Genomic DNA, 18,566 nt, shown 5'->3' with positions numbered 1-18,566 from the left:
CCCCCCATTTACACCCCCGCACCCCCACGAGCACACCCAGTACCCCCCATATTTACACCCCCCCCACCCCATCCACACCCCGCGTGCCCCCCGCGTGCCCCCCCCCCCGCGCCCCCGCGTGCACCCCGCGCCCCCCCCGGCTCCCCCCCGCAAGCCACGCCCCCTCCCCCTTCGCCCCGCCCACCCAACCCCGCCCCCTCCCTCCTAACCCCGCCCCCTCCCACCCAACCCCTCCCCCTCCCTCCCACAGCGCCCCCTGGCGGCCGCTCCCCCCCTCCCGCTCCCCCCCTCCCACCGCGGGCGTGGCCCCGCCTCCCTCCTCACCCCTCCTCCCCCCCCCCCCCCCCCCTTCTATGGTGGCCGCTCTAGGCCTGAGGCCGCCGCCCCCCTCAGCGGGGCGCTCCCGAGCCGCCCCCCCCCCTCCGGAGCCTTCCTCCTCCTCCTCCTCCTCCTCCTCCTCCTCCTCCTCCTCCTCCACCTCCTCGTCCACCCGCAGCGGGGCCGCATCCTGCTGCCGGGGGGCGGACTTGATGCGCAGACCCCGCGCAGCACCATGCAGCCCCCGCCGAGGAAGGTGAGGGCTGAGGGGGGGGGGGGTTTAGGGCTGAGGGGGGGTTTGGGGATTCGGGGGGGGGTTGGGGCTGAGCGGGGGGATTGGGGTTTGGGGGGGGTTGGGGCTGAGGAGGGGGGGTTGGGGCTGAGGGGGGGTTTGGGGCTGTGGAGGGGGGTTTTGGGGCTGAGGGGGGGTTTGAGGATTGAGGGGGGTTTGGGGCTGAGGGGGTGTTTTGGGGCTGAGGGGGGATTTGGGGGGATTTGGGGCTGGGGGGGGTTTGGGGCTGAGGAGGGGGTTTTGGGGCTGAGGGGGTGTTTTGGGGCTGAGGGAGGGGGGTTTGGGGCTGAGGGAGGGGGGTTTGGGGCTGAGGGGGCGGTTTGGGGATTGGGGTGTTTTGGGGCTGAGGGGGGTGTTTTGGGGGGAGTTTGGGGTTGGGGGGGTCCTGGGGGGGGGTTGGGGGTGACGGGGGTTTGGGGCTGGGTTTCGTTAGGGGGGGTCCTGGGTGGGTTTTGGGGCTGGGGTTGTTTTTTTTTGGGGGGGGCCCTGAGGGAATTTGGGGCTCTGTTTGGTTTCGGGGGGTCCTGAGGGGGTTTAGGGGGTGATGGGGTTTGGGGTTGGGTTTTGTTGAGGGGATCCTGGGTGGGTTTGGGTGGGTCCTGGGTAGGTTTTGGGGCTGGGTTTGGTTTGGGGGGAGTGCTGGGTAGGTTTTCAGGGACAGCGTGGTGTCAGGGGGTTGGGGCTGGGTTTTATTAGGGGGGTCAGGGGTAGGTTTTGGGGCTGTATTTGTTTTGTGGGGGGGTCCTGGGCAGGTTTAGGGCATGACAGGGGTTTGGGGCTCTGTTTGGTTTGGGGAGGTCCTGGGTAGGTTTGGGGGACAGTGGGGGTGTCGGGGGTTTGGGGCTGGGTTCAGTGTGGGAGGTTTTGGGTGGGGTATGGGGGGGGTAATGGGGCTGGCTGGGGTGTGGGGCTGTGTTTGGGGTCGGGCTGTGTGGGGCTAGCTGTATTTGGGGGGGTGGACCCAGGCTGTCGGGGAGGTAATAGGGCTGACTGGGATTTAGGGCTGTGTTTCAATGGGGGGGGGGTGGGGGGCGGTCCTGGGCAGGTGTATGGGGGGTTACTGGGCTGACTGGGATTTGGGGCTGTGTTTAGGGTTGGGGGACAGGGTCTGGCTGCAGTTTAGGGCTGTGTTTGGGTATGGGGGGGGGGTGGGGGGGGGGTAGATCCTAAACAGGATTGGGAACCAGCGGTGCTGACTGCAGTTTGGGGCTGCGTTTGGATGAGGGCTGGTGCGGTGTATATAGGGTCTGGCTGCGATATAGGGCACACGGACGGGGTCGGTGGGTCTGGGGTCTCACAGGCTGGGAGATTTGGGGGACGAGGGGGGGGGGGGGTGCTTGCAATGAATTGGGGCCGCAGCGGGGTGGGCGAGGAGGGGACGGGGCTGCGGAGGAGAGGAGGGGGGCGGTGGCGGAGCAGGGCCTGCAAAGGGGGGACGAGAGGGGGTCTGCGCCCAGCGGGGTCGGCTCTGCGGCAGCGGGGACCCCCCCCCCCGGCCATATTCGGGTCCGGGTCACGAGGATGCGGGTGAGCGGGACGGCCAGAAATGTGTAGGGTCCGTGCCATGGGAGCAAACCCCAAAGGGGGTGGCAGCAGGGAGGGTTTTCCGTCTGCTGCAGCAGGCGGGTTGGGGGTGCCTGGCTTTTTGGGGGTGCTCTGCTTTTAGGGGGATCGGCGTGGGGAGGAGCAGGAGGGGAGATGCAGATTTGGGGCTGTCGGGGGGGGGGACCCGAGTTGCGTGCGGGTGCTGGTACGTGGGGATGGATCGCTTTGGGACCGAGCTGCTGGGGAGAGAGGGGGAGCCAGAGACGGCGAGCAGGGTATGGGGTTGGGGAGCTGCCGCCTTATAGGGGCGGCGGAGGGGGGGGATAGCGGTTTTGGGCTCTGTGCGCCTGGTCCTCATCGTGATGCTGCCCGATTTGGGGCTGCAGTGGGGTGCCGGCGACGTTTCGGGGCCGGTTCCCAGCAAAGGTACGGGACCACGGGGCTCTGCCGATCCCACAGCGGCAACAGGAGCAGAAATCTGCCAGCCCCGGGGCCCCGCGAAGCCCTCGCCCCGGCTCCTTCCTGCCTCTCGCCCTCTGGCCTGACAAAAGCAGCGCCCGCCGAACGCTTCTCGTCGCTTTTTTTGGGTTCCATTTGGCGCCTTATTTACATTACAGCCGCGTCGATCCCTGCCCGCATCGTGTCACTCGAGATTATTTCCATTGCACGGGCGCGGGTTTATTTATTTTTGAGTAGGTTTATTTTTTATTAATTTTTTATTTTTTTAATATACGGATAAAAATGAAAACGCTGGAAGCTCTCGTTAAAAATAGAGCCCTTTTCTGCTTCAAGTCGGGGCTCGCACGTGATCTCCCCCGTTTTTTGGTGTGATTTCCCCCGTTTTTTGTTGCGTTCCCCCCATTTTTTGTCGTTTGGCACGTCAGTGCCTCCGAGACGGTGCCGGTGTGGTTGCAGGGGGCTCGCTGCCGGGGAATCGTCCTCGGTGTTAAAGATGAGGAGGGTTTTGCTAGCTGGTGGGATCTCGGTTTCTTTTTCTTGTGCCCGGCTGGGGAAGGAGAGGGAGGTTGGGGTCCTCCTCCCCTCCTCACCGTAACCGCGAGGCGTTCCCGACCTCCCCGATGCGCAGTGGCTGCGGCGATGCCGGCGGTGGCTCTCCAGGCCGACAGGAGGATCCCCTGCGATCAGCGGAGGGTTTTAATGCCCAGCCCTCCTGTTTTATTAAAAAAAAAAAAAAAAAATAGAGAGCAAACAGCCCCATTGGGCCCTTCTGAAGCCGAATTTCTCCTGGTACCTGTGCACTTCCCTGCCAGGAGGTGCCCAGCTGGTGGGAATTGAGTTTAATGAGGGCGAAATTCAGAGAATTGGAGCAGGACTACAGCCTCCAGCCTTCCGAAGCCTCTCTCCGAGGGTTATTTTAATGCACCGTTGAGAAACTACGTGACGTTTAAGCTGTCTTTAAGTGACAGCGATTGTAGGAAATCTTAATGAATTTTACAATTGTTTAACTTGCTCCTAGGTGCTAAACGTATACGCGCTGTCAATTCCCCCCCCGTGGCCCAGATATTTTTTTTCCAAGGTTTTTTCTGTTCTAAAAATCTGTTGCACGCTCATCCTCCTCCTATCTTTCAGAATAAAATGGCATTTTCATTAATCTTTGGGCGTAAGTGTGAGGTTCTTGCGGTGTGTGAGCCTGCTAAGGTGACAGCGTGCGTTGAATTCAGCCTTTATTAGCCCTGCATTTTTCACTCTGGGCCTTAGTTTTCCGCCGAAATGTGCAATTTCAAAATAAATGAAGGAAATCAAATCTCAACAGGGGAAGAAAAATCATTCAAACTCCACAGAAGATGCATATGGTCTGTTTTTGTTGTTGTTTTTTTAGGTGAAAGTCACACAAGAGCTAAAAAACATTCAGGTTGAGCAGATGACAAAGCTTCAGGCCAAGCATCAGGCAGAATGTGAGCTCCTCGAAGATATCAGGTAAGGCTACAGAAAATGCTACCGAAATTCCTTTAAGATCCAGCTTTTTTGGAAGAACATTGGAGTTACAAAACTTCAGGAACTGACGATGGAATTTCCTCTTTGGATTTCCTGCTTTTAGGCTGTTAAAGTTTTTTTGACACAGCTGGAAATTATAACTGTAGCTAACACAATGCAAACACTTTTTTTTCTTCTCTTCAATGGGGGAAATGTTTTTTTTTTTTTGTTTTTTAAAGAAGTCACAAATAACATAGAAAAAGCCCTGGTCTTTTCAGCAGTGCTTCTCTGTATAATAGGCTGAGACTTTGATTTACCGCCTGTAAGAGGCTGTTACAATTATTACAGATATATTAAAACCACCGATGATTTACATCTTGCTAGAAAGAGCTTTGAACAGCAGTTTTAAATAGATTGCCTTTTTTTTTTTTTAATACCAGAAACTTGCAAGGTATTTGCATGTATGATTTAAAACTCTGTACAGGTTAAGAGCAGTAGGGGAAAATCTACATTACATCAACGGTGTTGTGTTGTTATTTTTTATTATTCATGTTAACTAATGTGATTGCTGCTCTTTGACTTAAAACTTTGCCTTTAACAAAATATGACGGTAGTGGCTACCTGGCATTATATGGGGGATTAATCACTGCATTTGGGGAGGATCAATTTTAGAAAACCCATTCTAGGATGGTTTTTCTGTGAAGTATTTGGCAGTGGGGCTGCTGCTGCCCTTCTCTCTTTGGCAGCGTATGTCCCACCTGTTAATTAAATCAGATTTTGTGCTTTGTATTGCTATGTAAAATGCAAACGTGGCCGCTCTGACAGATGACATACGGTTTGTCTCACTGTCCCAGTGCCCTCTTAATAAATCAGACCGACAAGACTCGAGCCTTCCCTCCCCTGTTTGCCTGCAGTGGATATCGAAGCACTTTTTTTTTGTAGGGGCAAGATCCCAGCCTTCATCTCCTTCGATCAAAATTATCATCTGTGCGGTGTTTTACTAGCAAATGCTGAGTAATAACTAACAGACCGATCTAAGGAATTTCCCCCCCCCGCCCCGGATAGGAGATTATTTTTAGATCATTAGGGCCAGGTCCCGTTGCTCTAGTCCAGGTTCTGTTAGCGTTTCCTATTCTTCAGTGCTCATAATCGCTGCAGTCTGTCTGCTGAAAGATGCCACGAGCCTGTGGATACAAAAGAGGAGAACGTGAAAGCGTTGGCTTAAAATATTTGTCTTTAATGCGACTTAATTTCTCATGTTAATTTGTGGATTAAGCAGTGGGGTTAGGGTGTTTCATTCATTGACGTGCTCACGAAATGTCCGTAGTCTCCGCTCAGCGTTCCTGCTCCAAGCAGTCCGTGTTTGCAGGAGCACCGCGTGGCTCTACAGATTAACCCCTCTTTAAACGTGGCACGATGTGGTAGGATATGACAGCTCCGCCGTGCCCATGATCCGTTCGAATATCAGGTGGCGGAGCACGAGAGAACGGGGGAATTCTGCCTTAGATCCCTTTTTTTCCAGCAGTTGTTTTTAAGTTTGTGGTGCCGGGGCCTTTTCCATTTGCATCTAGCCGAGGAGGAGGAGCGGGGCTTTGAAGATGATGCGACGTCGGTCCACGTGTGTCACTGGTGGGAGAAGCTTGGTTTCAGCTTGCTCATCCCATTCCTCGTGCGCCTGTAACCGCTGTGTTCGCTAGAACCACACGCAGGATCCTTTCGTCTCTTGAATGAAGAGTTGTTTTCATAGAAAGCACCCAACTGCTACCCCAAAGTCTTAAACTTGAGCTGGATGCCGCTTGCTTACCAAAACTTGAGGGACTTGGGGTCCTTTTGTCGCCCCCTTTGAGCTTTCAAGCGCAGGCAGGGCACAGCCTCGCGCTGTTCTGTGCTGCTCTGAGCTCTGCCCAGCTGCTGGAGTGGCAGCGAGAAGCTTTGCGTGCGTGGTTTGCAAGTTGGTGATTAAGAATTCATATTTCCAAATGTGAAATTGCTACAAATAATTATTGTATATATTAGCCTATAAACAGAGGCATTGAAATCACATGCGGTATTTATAAACCCAAGTGTTTGTCTGGGCTTTAATGCTCTTAATTACATTCTTAATATCATTTCGGGCCGGTTTTATACAAAACTTCAAATATTCTGTAATGAAGAAGAGATGCAAGGAAAAGATCAGAAAGTTCCCTTATGAGTTCCAGTAAAAGACGTCCATTGTCTGGTGGAGCAGGAGCGGATGACTTCTGGCAATACCCCAGATCATAAACATACTTTTCATTCCAGCAGCTTTGATATTTTTTTTTTTATGCAAAACTGAGCGCCGTTTTAAATGTTTATGGTTTGAAGGCTTAAACCGTGCCGTTTGGAGGGGATGAAGGCTGAGCTGCTGGTTATTCCAAACGGGATTCTTCTTGGTCGGGGCTGAGGCATACAGGTGTAACTAGATTTTTCTCCACCCCCCCTCCGCAGATACTTAATCTCCTGGAGGGCCGCGCATACCCCAAACTGCTGTGTTTAATTAAATCTAAAATGCGTCTTCTTTTTCAGTGATAATGCAGTGTTTTGCATGCCGAGGATGTAGCTTCAGGTCACGGAGGCTGGGAAGAAGAGGCAAAGTATTTTGGTTGTGGAAAGCATACCTACGGCTTGACAGAGCTATGTGCAGGTAGTTGGGTTCAAAGCTCTCCTGGGAGTTGGATAACCTTGGGCAGGGCGTAAAATTCCCATATTCATGAAATTTGTATCGTCCGCGGCAGTCTTGCAAACTGCGTTGCGTTTTGACAAGACTCTAACGCAAGACGCGTTGTGAACGTATTGGCGAATGGGTTTAAAAACACCTTTTTGTGTTTGTAACCTCGGTTTGCCTCTCTGCGTTGTGTTGCTTCGTGCTCGGTGCCGGGGAATGTGTGGAACAAGCGCTTCAGGATGCTTTCAGGATCCTTGGCTCGGCTTTAGGCATGGCATATGTTTATCTTCTGTAGCTCCCTGCAGCCACCACAGCCTTTCATGTGGTGGATCCACGCTGGCGTTACTATAAAAAGATCGTCCTTCTGCAACCCTGATGGAGAAAGGTGCTTTTTTCTCCCCCAAAAAAGGTCAACCTAAGCTTTCTTGCTGTGAACTGGGCATCCTTTGACGCTTCGCCATGGCTAGAAGTACTTCTTCGCTCTGTCCACTCCTGGTTTCTTCTAGGGAGCAAGTTCATCTCCTTTCCAAAGGCCAACTGGGTTGCGAATGGCTGAAGTTATCCGAGCTGTTGGCACTTTCCATATATTTTATATTGGCTTCAGACCTTGCGTTATTTAATTGGTGAGCTCTAAAAAATAAAGGTCTCCGCGTGAGCCACGCTTGGGTTCGTTTGGTGTTTCCGTAAGGTACGTACGTGCTACCGACTCCACAAAGTTGGTAGGTGGTGGTTGCTTCACCTTGGACGTCATCCCAAGGCCTGCCTTCCAGAAGAACTTCTCGAGCCTCTGCAGTTTTTGGTATTACATGCTCAAAATGTCTCTTTGTCTTCTTTCCTTGCTTTCATGCTTTGCCAGAGAGAACGAGGCTGTGGTTACGTGGCAGTTTTAATCCGCTCTGGCGTCTGGGCTGCTGCTGAAGGGCCGGCTCTGCTCGCCAACTTTTTTTTGCTGTCGCTCCGTAGGATCATAGGGATTCTCGTGGCTGGGTGAGCAGTGTAGATTAGGGAATTCACCCCCTTGAAAACACACCTTTTCCAGTTTTCGTCCCCAAAATGGACCGTTTGTTGGTTAATCCATCCTCTGGTGCTGCTGGCTGTGTGGCTGCGTGAGCATTTCTGCTAGTGGGAGAGGAGCAGGTGGCTGGGGAACCAAACTTAATTCTTCATCAGTTTCAACTCAATTCCTAGGGCAGAAGGACTTGCCCAAATCATAGGCTCATGATCTTTGCGTGCCCCAGAGATGCTTGCAAATATGTTCAGGTACTGCCTGTTCCTTTCGCTCTTCGTCCTTGTGGTTCCTCCCTCCTTAATTTCTCTTGTCATCATCCAGTCCAGCATCTACCCTCTACATTCATTCATCTTTTTTGGGCAAAGCCACGTTCTCCTCTAAATTTCCCAGTCCTTTGCCTTTCTCCTTCTGTCTCGCCTTCGTGCAGCGTGTGCTGCCTTCATCCTCTCCTCCGAAGGTCTGCCCTGTGGAGATTGATCCCTCCTTCCAACCAGACAAGTTATTTTTTTTGGTTTTCACCCCCGTTACTTTCTTTATCCAGTTCTGATTGTGATATTTAATTACTTCTTGGCCGTCACATCCGCTTCCGAGGTGCTGTGGTATTTAATGTTGGTGTAGCCCGCTCCATGGGGATGCAGCGGTCTGCAGGGGGCAGGGAAGGAGGAGCTGGCCAGGGATTTTGTTTGTGCTCCTGGATCAAGGACATCACTTCCACACCTCTAACATCACTTCCACACCTCGTCTCGCCTCTGTCCTAACAAGCCTGGGTGAACAGGATGGATTTAAGGAAGAATAAAAAAAAAAGAAAAATACAAAAACCAAAAGGCAAAACAAAGAAAAAACCAAACCAGAACATGAGTGAGTGTGTACCTGCAGCTAGCTAGCTGGTGCTAGTCGTAACGTGTCCTTTTCTGGACTGAGTTGGGCTCTCCCTAACCCAGCTGCGTGTAACCTTTTGCTGCGAATATACTTTGCACTCGCCGGTGGAATTTGCCTGTGCTCCTGGAATCGCGCCGACGCCGTCGGTAGGTTCCTGATAAGGTTTCTGGCAACGCTGGCTGGGAGTCAGCTTACTGGAGGGGGGAAACCAACCGTGGTTCCAGTTTTCAATGCAACAAATCAAGTATTGCAGCCGCAACCCTGATTGCTTAACGTCGCGGTACGGGAGGTGCTGCAGGAGGATGGAAAAAGAACTGGAAAAGAAAGTGCATTTGTATATATGGACACTGATACATACTAGGATCCCATCAGAGATCCTGAAAAGTTAGGAGAGAGCTTTCCTTTTCCTGCCCCGAGGCGAGGTGGCGGTGAGGAGCTACCTCGTCCTGTTCTTCCTGGTCCCCAGCTGCAGGGAATGCAATTTGCTCGCAAAGTTTTCAACCCTGTCCTGGGCTCCAGAGCGGGTTTGCCTCTGGCTAGGGGGAATCTGATAAAGCCTTTTTTTTTAGATTCCTGTTCAAAACTTCCTCACTGCAGTGGCTGGGAGGCTTTTTCCTAAGGATGCCCTCTTTTTTTTTTTTTCCCCTTCGTGCTGCTCAGAAACTCGTCCTTCGCCGTCACCTTCCCCTTTTTCCTCCAAGGTTGCTTGCTCCGTCCAGCAGACCTGGTGTCCGTGGCGTTATTTAACGAGGAGCAGAGCGGCTCTCTGTGCCGACAGGTTCTCATTTCTGCAACTTCACAAAGCAGAAAACAGCAGAGGTACGAGGAAAACTCAAGAAAACACCATGGACAGTATTATATTAGAATGGTTTGACTCGCTTGGAAAGGTTTTCCTTGCACAACCATTAGATCTGGAGGCTTATTTTTTTTATTTCTTTAAATCTTGCAATTTTCTTCGGAGTTGAATGCATTTATTTCCTCTCGGGGTGATCTTCCTCACCACTAGTGACTATTGGAGTACTGTGAGGATTTTCTCCTCCTCTCTCCAAGCTCTCTTAATCAGTTGAAGACCGGCGGCAGAATTCTTCGCTGGAATACTCGTGCGGCAGAAATCTCAGATTTTTTTTTTTTTTTTCCCCTCCAAAGCTGGTGGTGTTGCTTCTGAATAATATTCCAGTTCAAGATGCCACAGGATCTGCGGTCTGGGCACGTTACCTGTAATTAGGCAGTCAGTTAATGAGATCCTCGCATTCTTGGCGGAATTAAAAAAAAAAAAATCTGGTGATGTTTTGACTGGAGCTGTTTGAGGGAAGCTTGGAATGCGCTTTAGAAAAAAAGAAATGTTGCCTACTGGGTGTGGAAGTCCAAGTTTTCAGTAAAAAAATAAATTTCAGTATAAACATAGCCACAGTGTAAGGATTCAAGCCTATTTTGGCACAGTGAAATTGAGAAATGGACCACGCTCCTTTTTTTTTTTTTAATCCCTGGCATATAAAACGCAATGGATCTCCTGTTTCGATATTTCTAAGTAGCTTCACAGGTTTTTGGTGACCTGCTGGAGGTTTGTTTTTAATGTCCTTTGGTTTTTTGTAGCAGAAGCAGCGATTTCAGAAAGCACCGATCCGCTTCTTACGCGCGTCGGGAAGAGAAATTAATATTTTTCCCCACTTCTTGGCTTTAAGGCTTGCGTATGAATGAGCTCCGGTTTAGGGAAGCGATGCCAACGCTCGCTCTGGAAGCCTGAATTTCAGGGCTCGTTTCTTTCCAGGCTTTCAGGAGAACTCCAGCTTGCTGCGTTAGCTGGTGAGCGCTACGCGTTTAGGACGCGTTTGCCTTGGAAGATAATAAAAAGAGGATTCTGCTGCTGGTACAACGCACGGTTTGTTTGCTGGGCGCTGCGCTGTCAGCTTTGACTGAACGCCTCCTTTTTCAGAGGGAGCTCTTCACCTTTCAGAGGTGGTGGTGGTGTTTTTCCTTCTGGATTTTACCCGGTATCGTTCCCGGCAGGGTTTTCCTTGGCAGAGCCCTGGCGAAGCAACGGTGGCAAGCTGGCGGTGTGACCGTGCGAGGAGGAGCTGACGCTCAACCAGGCTACCTGGGTATCTCAGAATATGGTACAGGCAATTCAAAGGAACACCAAACCCTTCCTGGGACCCGTTGGAGCAAACCCTGTAAGCAGGGCTTTTCTCTTCGAGGGTCTGAGCCGTTTTAATCCCAGCCCCTACCTCCGAAACCCCGCGGGGAAGGGGAATGGGAGGTGTCCAGGACATCCCACAAACGTCAGGGTACTGGAAAGAGGAAGAGAATTCTTATCATTCCAGACACAATCAGTGTAGCCTGGCTTCGTTTCCTACGCGCTTCTGTTGTGTTTGCTTCATCTCGTTTGGTGGGAAAAAGGTTTATTTGGCAGGTTTTGCATCCTCTGCCAGTAGCGCTTCGAGCGTTTTTTTGCAGACGGGGCTTTCAGCCTCCCAGCTAAACCTGCACAGGGGCTTTGTAAACAGTGCCTGCAAGGTCAGCCTTTGTCCAAAATACCTGCTGGGACCTCCTGAGCTTGGCAGTGCCGACATTTGTGCCACAGAGCTGGAGTTAAGGACGGGGTAAGACTCTGTCCTCATGCAGAACGCGTTGCAGGCTGATATTTCTAAATAATCGCAGAATTGTAGGGGTTGGAAGGGACCTCAAGAGATCATCGGGTCCAACCCCCCTGCCAAAGCAGGTTCCCTAGAGCAGGTAGCCCAGGTAGGCGTCCAGATGGGCCTTGAATATCTCCAGAAAAGGATATAATAATAATAATAATATAGATATAATAATAATATAGAAGATGCCTGTCGTAAGAGGCTTGCATGGCGAGAAGAATGGGATAGCCGTTGCTCCATCTGTGGTGGTTATATTTTAACCAAAAGGTCTAACTGTGGGATCAGTCTGTATCTCGTCTCATAAAAGCTGTCTCAAATTGCGTGAATTTCCTTTTAATATTTGGACTTGACACGACTCCAGGAACTCACCCTCGGGATCAAAAGGGAATGGCTGGCCTCGCGTCCCGTCGGGACTTGAAAACCTTTGTGCCTGTCGAGTGCGAGCGAGTGGGGAAGCTTGTCCTGACAAATGAGGGAAGTGGTGTTATCAGATCGCACCTCCTGTGCTCGTGGTGGAGGTGAAAGTAGAGAATTTTGGGGGCAGAGGCTACGGTAGCGTGGTTATCTGACTGCAGCATCGCTGGGCACGCCGTCCCGGGGCGCTGAGGTCAGCTGCTCCGAGGGGACTTTTCACCTAGCGTTGGCTCGTATTATGGCTGTCAGTTCAGTTCTCTGATTACTAAGACAAAAAGAAAAAAAATATATATATATATTAAAGTCAATGAGCTTGTTTAATCTTCCAGGCCAGTCATTCTGTATAAAAGCGCGCACAAAAAAGATGTCCTGCACCCGTATTTGTAAAAACAGGCTGTAAAACCTTATCAGCTTCAGTATGAACCAAAGTAATTCCAGTCTGGCTACTCCCAGTAAATAACTGTTTTATAATAGCTCACAGTAATGGGGTTTTGTGCGTGTGCTTTATTAGGTTTTAAAATTTTAGCAACAGCTTGCCACAATGAATGATAGAGTGCATTAAGTTAGTCTTTTGATTGAATTAATGCTGGTAAGAGTTCAGTTGTATTACTTTAGAAATAAATGCAATCTTGCCAATTACTGCTTGAGGAAAAAATAACTAAAACTCTGTTGAAATCTACTTTTTTTTTTTTCCTGTGTTCTGCAGTAAACGTGGATGCTATTCTTAGATTTGTCCAAATTCTTGAAGTCTGGAGCCGTTCCTTGTCAGAGCGCTGTGAGTTGGGTGAAATATTCCTTTCTCCACGTCTGGGTGAGTGCCGTCAGGCATTCAGAAAACCCAAACAAGCCACGATTTTTCCGGAGGGTGTGACACTCTGAGATGATCCCAGATCAAAAGTACTTTTAAAGGTGTTTAAATAGAAGAACGAATGAACTTGTATTCCTTGTGGGATGTTCTTGGCGATATTAGGGATGGCTGGAAATTTGAGAAATTACACAAAACTATTTTCTAAGGAAGAAATACTTTTGGTTTTCATTCTGAAATTTAGAAAAAGAGAAGTGAAGGCCTTAATTTTTTTTTTTTTTTAATGGAAACAAAATTGACCAAAGCATTTTTCAGCCTTTCACCAGCATTAGTAAAAGAGTTGTCTTCCCTTGAAGTAATTCTGACTTTCCATTTTGAAATGCTTACAGAAAATTCAGCAGCCTGGCATATGGCAGTGTTTGATCTAAAAATCAATATTTGCCCATTTTTCTTAAAATGCCCTGGGCAGGCAGAGGGATACCAGCGGGCAGCACGGTGGTGTCTGACCCTCTGCTTTCTGCTTTTGTGCCTTGGGTGCCTGTCCTGTCTTTCAATTATGATTTTGGGTGTTTGTTTCTGATTAGCCCCGTGTCATCTAGGTGGACTAAATGAGATGCCAGGTAAATATAGCCTGGGAACACCTGACTTAAAAACAAGTCCTGCTTCTGACTTTCATCTTACTTCTCGCTCTTTTTGCCGTTCTTCCCAATGTTGTTTAGTCCATATATTTGTGTGAGAGGCACAGCGCACAGGCAGGGCATTCGCATTTTCTGTACGAGATCTGCTGCAGCATTGGCATCCCCCAGCTCCATAAACACACAGTTTATAGAGCCAGAAACGCCCTCTTTTACTGAATTTACCTCAATACTCAGTTCCATCCAAATTAGAAGAAGGAAGGAACAAACGGAGAGACCCCATCGAGTGGTTTTATTGTAAACCACAACAAAGCCTGGATCTTTGAGTTTTATTTTGCCAGCTCCTACGGCACTAGCACACGGTGACGAGCTTATGTTAATTTATTGTCCTGGCAATCCCAGAGCACACGGATGCTCTTTAAAAAACAGACGTGCCTCCAGGTATCCCCACAGCGGGAATTCCTCTCCCTGCTCCACCTCCGTCCTGTGTTGCAGCTGCTCCCCTGGCAGCACCGTTTCCCATCCTCTTACCCGGAGGAACAGCCGTGGTTATCCTCCCCAATATTGCGTGGGAGGAAATAACTTTTCTGGAGGAGATAATTGGGGGCTGACACGAACCTGCTGCGTTCCCCCGTGAACGCTGAGGTGATTTATGTTTATTTAATGGAAGTCTGTACCCGGAATTACGTCCAGGCGGAAGACTGGGGAGCAGATCTTGCTGGCTTTGCCCTCTAAATTGATAAATTTAGAAGGCCAGAAGCAGTGGGACCGTACTGGAGAGCAAGGAGCCGGAGAGAGAGAGGTAGGACCTTCAAGTTGAGGCTGAGCGGTAACGAAGCCAGCAGCATCCACACACTTGCACTTAGAGAACCATAACACTATTTTTAAATTTTTTCCTCCCCTCTTTCCTTCATGCTCCTGGAAATGACGAGGGCATTAAATGGGACTAGCGCTTTTTATCGGGGTGGTGTTGAAGCGGCACGTTCCGTATAGCACACTGCGAGGCAGGTGACGTGGATGAGCGTGTGTTGTAAGAGCTGAGCGGTGCGCTTTTTCAGGACCTCCAGAATTAACAAATGTCATTCCTGTGTACTGAAGCTATCCTTGGGTTGTGTGCAAATCTTTTTATGAGGTGATTTTCCTTTCTCCGTGCAAAAGCAGGCAATTAATCTACTAGAGGTGCCCTTTGTGACACCTTGAGAATCCAGAGGGTAGGGGAAAGGGAGTGGTTTTTATTATTATTTCCAGGTATACCAGCAGAAAGATAGGTGAATTTGTCATCAAAAAGATTTAAGGTTCGTGATTTGATTTTCCTTTCTAAATCTTTGGGCAATCTCTCCTTTCTTTGCTCTTAAAGGACCTCAGCTCTCCATGTAGCGGCACATTAATATCTTGTGGGTGCTGCAGTGCTTTCTGTAACTGATATCTTCGGGTCTGCTGGTGGAAATTGTAGCAATTCCTTGTATTCCTCATTTCCTGAACAGTTAGAAAGAGATGAAAGAAGTAGTTTCTGCAAGCAGTTGCAATAAGACTAGTTTGTATTTGCTTTTTTCGCTTACACCCGAAATCCACAGAACTAGCAAAGAGCTCAGAAGGGGAATAATGATCTGGGAGGTGCTGAGTCTTCAGATCAGAGCTTTATGGATAGCAATAGACGTGAAGTGCCTTAGTTCACTTTGGGCATCTGGATTTTTTTTCCCCGTGCTTGCTGTGGGAAAGGCCCAGACGTGCTTGATGTGATGGGGTGAGCAACGTGCAGGCGTTCAGAGCAGCCTTTGCCTGAAAACTTCGCATCTGTCAAAATTAGGCAGAGCTGAAATGATGTCCGTGATGCTCATGTGGGTTAGAAAAACCTTCTAAAATATTAAGACTACGTTTGTATAAATCTATGCGACGGCAGATTTTGGCTAGTAGCTCTGAACCTTGCATAGAAAAGAAGGGAGGATGTATAATCCAGTTTTTGTACGCGTCTGAAGCTCGCGCATTTCACCGAGGTGGCAAGTATCTGTCACTTGTAAGTCTTCAGGGTTTTGATGCCTGAATCCAGCGATGGCTGAAGCTGATGTTCAGTGTCTGCCCATCTCATGGGGGAACCTGAAGTCGAGGGTGGTGGTGGTGATGCTGTTCCTGATGTCCTGGGGAGACCTGGACTTTGTCCAGGCGCTTTCTGTGTCCTGCAGCCATGGCATACTGTTGCTGGAGAGCTCAGGGGACTCCGGCTGCTGAAAATGGTCTTTGTTCTGAGTTTGGGTAGTCTTTTAAAACACCCCGGGCTAGATTACGGAGCGTGTTGCTTTCATCTTCCATAGCAGGGCTGCTTGATGTTCTCTGGTTGGTGGAGCTGATTAATGCCAAGTCCTTCACCTGGAGGTGCTGCAGTGCTCCTGTCCGGTTAATGGCTCTCGCAAGAACCAAGACAAGATCTTTACAGCCTAGGAGATGTTATCGTGAATCCAGACACATCCAAACACTTTTCTACTCTCCCATGAGCAAGCTGATGGAGCGGAAGGTGTCCGTGCCCAGAACCGGATGGCTTTTACAGGTCCTTTCCAACCCAAACCATTCTGCGAGTGCATGAAACAGATCTGCCTGCTCCAGAAGTTGATCTGCTGACCCTTTCAATTTTTTTTTCTTTCTAAAATCAGCTGGTTACCTCAACGTTACGCTAGAGAAGGGCTGGCCCCGATTTTGTTGACATAGCTAGATGTTTGAAACGCTCTGCCTTATCTTCACCTGGCTGTGCTGGTGCGCCGCCAGCACGGAGGCAACCAGCAGCTCTGCTCCGGTTTTACTGGGGCTTTTCAGTCAGGAAAAATAGTCCCACTGTTTGTTGGTACTCCAAAAAGTACCGTTTTCATAACGGAATTTCCACTAGAGTTATAAGAAAAACTGATTTCTTAATTCCCAGTTAAGCACCCGAGCTGCATTTGCCCTTGGGGAGGATTATCCTTCCCCCGCCCAGGCGTTTGTAGCAGCTGGTGCTGCTGCAGGTAGAAACCAAGGTGAAGAAGAGCCAGTGGCAAGAAGAAAAGGCTTCTTGTACTCTTTTATAAGTCTTTTCCAAGAGGCTGGGTGGCAGTAGACTTTAAGTTTCTGCTTTTTTTGGAAAAAAGATGGGGCTGGACTCTGCCTGGCCTGTCTTTCCCTGGGTAGGGAACGATCAAAGCAGCACTGGAAGTGAGCGCTTGTATTCACAGCGCCTTCCCAGATTAAATGGGTAGAAGGAAGAACTTCCCCTGTTCCAGAAACGGAGGCGAGCTGAACCTGGAGAAGACATGGTTCAAGGACAGGCAGTGGCCTGCCAGCCCTGGTAAGGAAATCCTAGGGCTTTTTTTTCCTTTCTACCCAGCAGGTGCTCTGCCTCCAGGAGCGTGCTTTGTTCCTTGCTCTTTATTGCTACAAAGAACCCTGCTTTCTGAATTTGGGGTCAGTTTTGGTGTCTATTCTGTGGCTTCCTCCAAGTCCCACCTGGCCCAGCGAAGATGGACATCCCCAAATAGCTGGGAACTGAGGGACTTTACTGAGGCTCGGTTGGAACAGGCCCTCTCAGTGGCAGGGATCCTCATTTTTCCCTGGTGCGTGTGGACCACAGCCTCTAACAATGATATGGCGTTGAATTATTTTGGCTGGGAAAGGCTTTGGTGAGAGGTTGGTGGGTAGGAGGATCGTGCAAATCGCAGTTCTTGGTGCCCAGGGGATCCCATTCCTGCATCCGGCGTATGACCAAGCTGAATATCCAAAAACCTGTGACAGCAGCATTTCATCAAAGCTGCGTGGTGAATCTGCCTTCTTCTGACATCGGCACACCGGAGACGTAAGCTAGGTTGGTTCACCTGGCTTGTGGGGTGACACCACCTGAAATTCCTTACTTACCCCCAGTCGGTTTCAGTTGCAGCTTGTGTTCCTGCCCTTGAAACCTCATAATGAATACCCCGAGATATACCCACAGATAACTTTTACAGTTTGGACTGCATATTTCCAGGGAACTACTGAAAAGCACTCAAAAAAAAAAAAAATCTAACCCAAGATATGGGACGTGCACTGCTAAGAGAGAGCATCTGCATTTCACGAGGAAAACAAACGTTATGGTAATTCTTGCTAGTTGTTGCATGAGTTAAAATACGGCATTTGACTCATGTCAATGCTGCTGAAAATGTAACCTTGTAAAGTGCATTATTTACAGAAAAAGTGCATGCATTAAAGGTAAAGGAAGGAAAGAATGTTTGTAATTAACCTGGGAGGCACCGTCAAGATCCCCGAAATGTGACAGATGAGCAAGGTAAGAGCTCTGTTGCTGCCTCCCGCAAAACGTTTTGCAGCTCCAGGCTGAAATGAGCTGCCTGAATGAAGAAAGGTGCCTCGGCTCCTTCGGAGCGCTGGGGGGGATCAAAGGAACTTGTCACACCCCCGTTTCTGAAAGCTCCTAGTAGCCTCGGAATTACAACGTGCCGGTATTTAGAGAAATAACAAATACGTTGAATATGATGAATCACTTTTGGATAAGCCATAAGCAAAAATACCTTTTGCATATGTCCAAATTGTCTCTTTTATTGTTTGGTTTCCCCATTTAAAGCAAAAAAAAAATCAGTGATAATTTGAAATACACATCAGCTAGAAAACCAATTGTCACATTTATTGTAAATGCTACTGCTATAAAGACTGCGTGCTTTTATTATGAAGAGAGCGAATGAAATATTCGCTTTCATCAGCATCTTTCCGGTTGTTTCTTTTTTTTTTTTTGATTCTGTTTAAAGGCAAAAACATTGTTTTAGGGTTGTTTTGCGCCTGGCTGTCTTGTTTCTCCGATCACATGCTGGCCTGCTAATACTTTCCCGAGACAAATTGCTGAAAACATTGACTCCGTTGGAGGCTACGAGAACTCTCTCTATATATAGTGAGAGAATTGATTATTTTGGGCTCTGTTGCTAGTGGCAACTCATCCTAATCCCAAACTGTACAGCGATGTGATTTATGGTGGGTGCGTTTCTCGCTCTTTAATGTTGTCTGGATTTTTTTTTTCCTGTGTGCATTGCTAGAGGATCATTGTTTGGGCACAAGTTAAAGATATTTCATGGTTTAAGAGAGTCATTTGTCGCAGGCTGCGTGGATTAGAGCATTCTAATGCGTAATAAAATGTCAGTCTAAAAGCAGAGTTGAAACTGAAACTAGAAGGAAAATTGCTTAGTAATTTTTGATAGCTTTAGGAAGGAGAAGCTCCTGATCAAGTGGAAGGCCACGTGCTGACAAAATCATCGATATCTCCTGTTCGAACTCGGGTCTGTGCTGGTAGCTTTGTGCTGCCCAGGGAGGTGGTGGGGTCCCCGTCCCTGGGGGTGTTCAAGGCAAGGTTGGACGTGGTGCTTGGGGACATGGTTTGGTGGGTGACAGTGGTGGTAGGGGGTGGTTGGACCA

At 49.3% G+C, this 18,566-nt stretch overlaps 1 protein-coding gene across 3 annotated transcripts in view; it reads left to right on the top strand.

Annotated features, from left to right (window-relative positions):
- Window positions 1-360: 360 nt before the first annotated feature.
- Window positions 361-18,566, top strand: part of FCHSD2 (FCH and double SH3 domains 2) — a 159,230-nt gene continuing 141,024 nt past the window's right edge. For 2 of the 3 annotated variants that reach the window (XR_005816211.1, XM_040544637.1), the window contains exons 1-2: window positions 373-574; window positions 3,996-4,093. Coding sequence is in view for 2 of the 3 variants with exons in the window: in XM_040544637.1 (XP_040400571.1) it covers window positions 554-574; window positions 3,996-4,093 (119 nt within the window). In the remaining variant the exon portion in view is untranslated. Of the gene's footprint in view, window positions 575-3,995; window positions 4,094-18,566 lie in introns of all 3 variants that reach the window. The other variant, XM_040544638.1, reaches the window with a different exon arrangement.

The sequence above is a fragment of the Cygnus olor genome, chromosome 1, assembly GCF_009769625.2.
Source record: "Cygnus olor isolate bCygOlo1 chromosome 1, bCygOlo1.pri.v2, whole genome shotgun sequence".
Taxonomy (NCBI): Eukaryota; Metazoa; Chordata; class Aves; order Anseriformes; family Anatidae; genus Cygnus; species Cygnus olor.
Note: the sequence above shows the minus strand (reverse complement) of the source record. Positions and strands in the feature narration are given on the sequence as shown.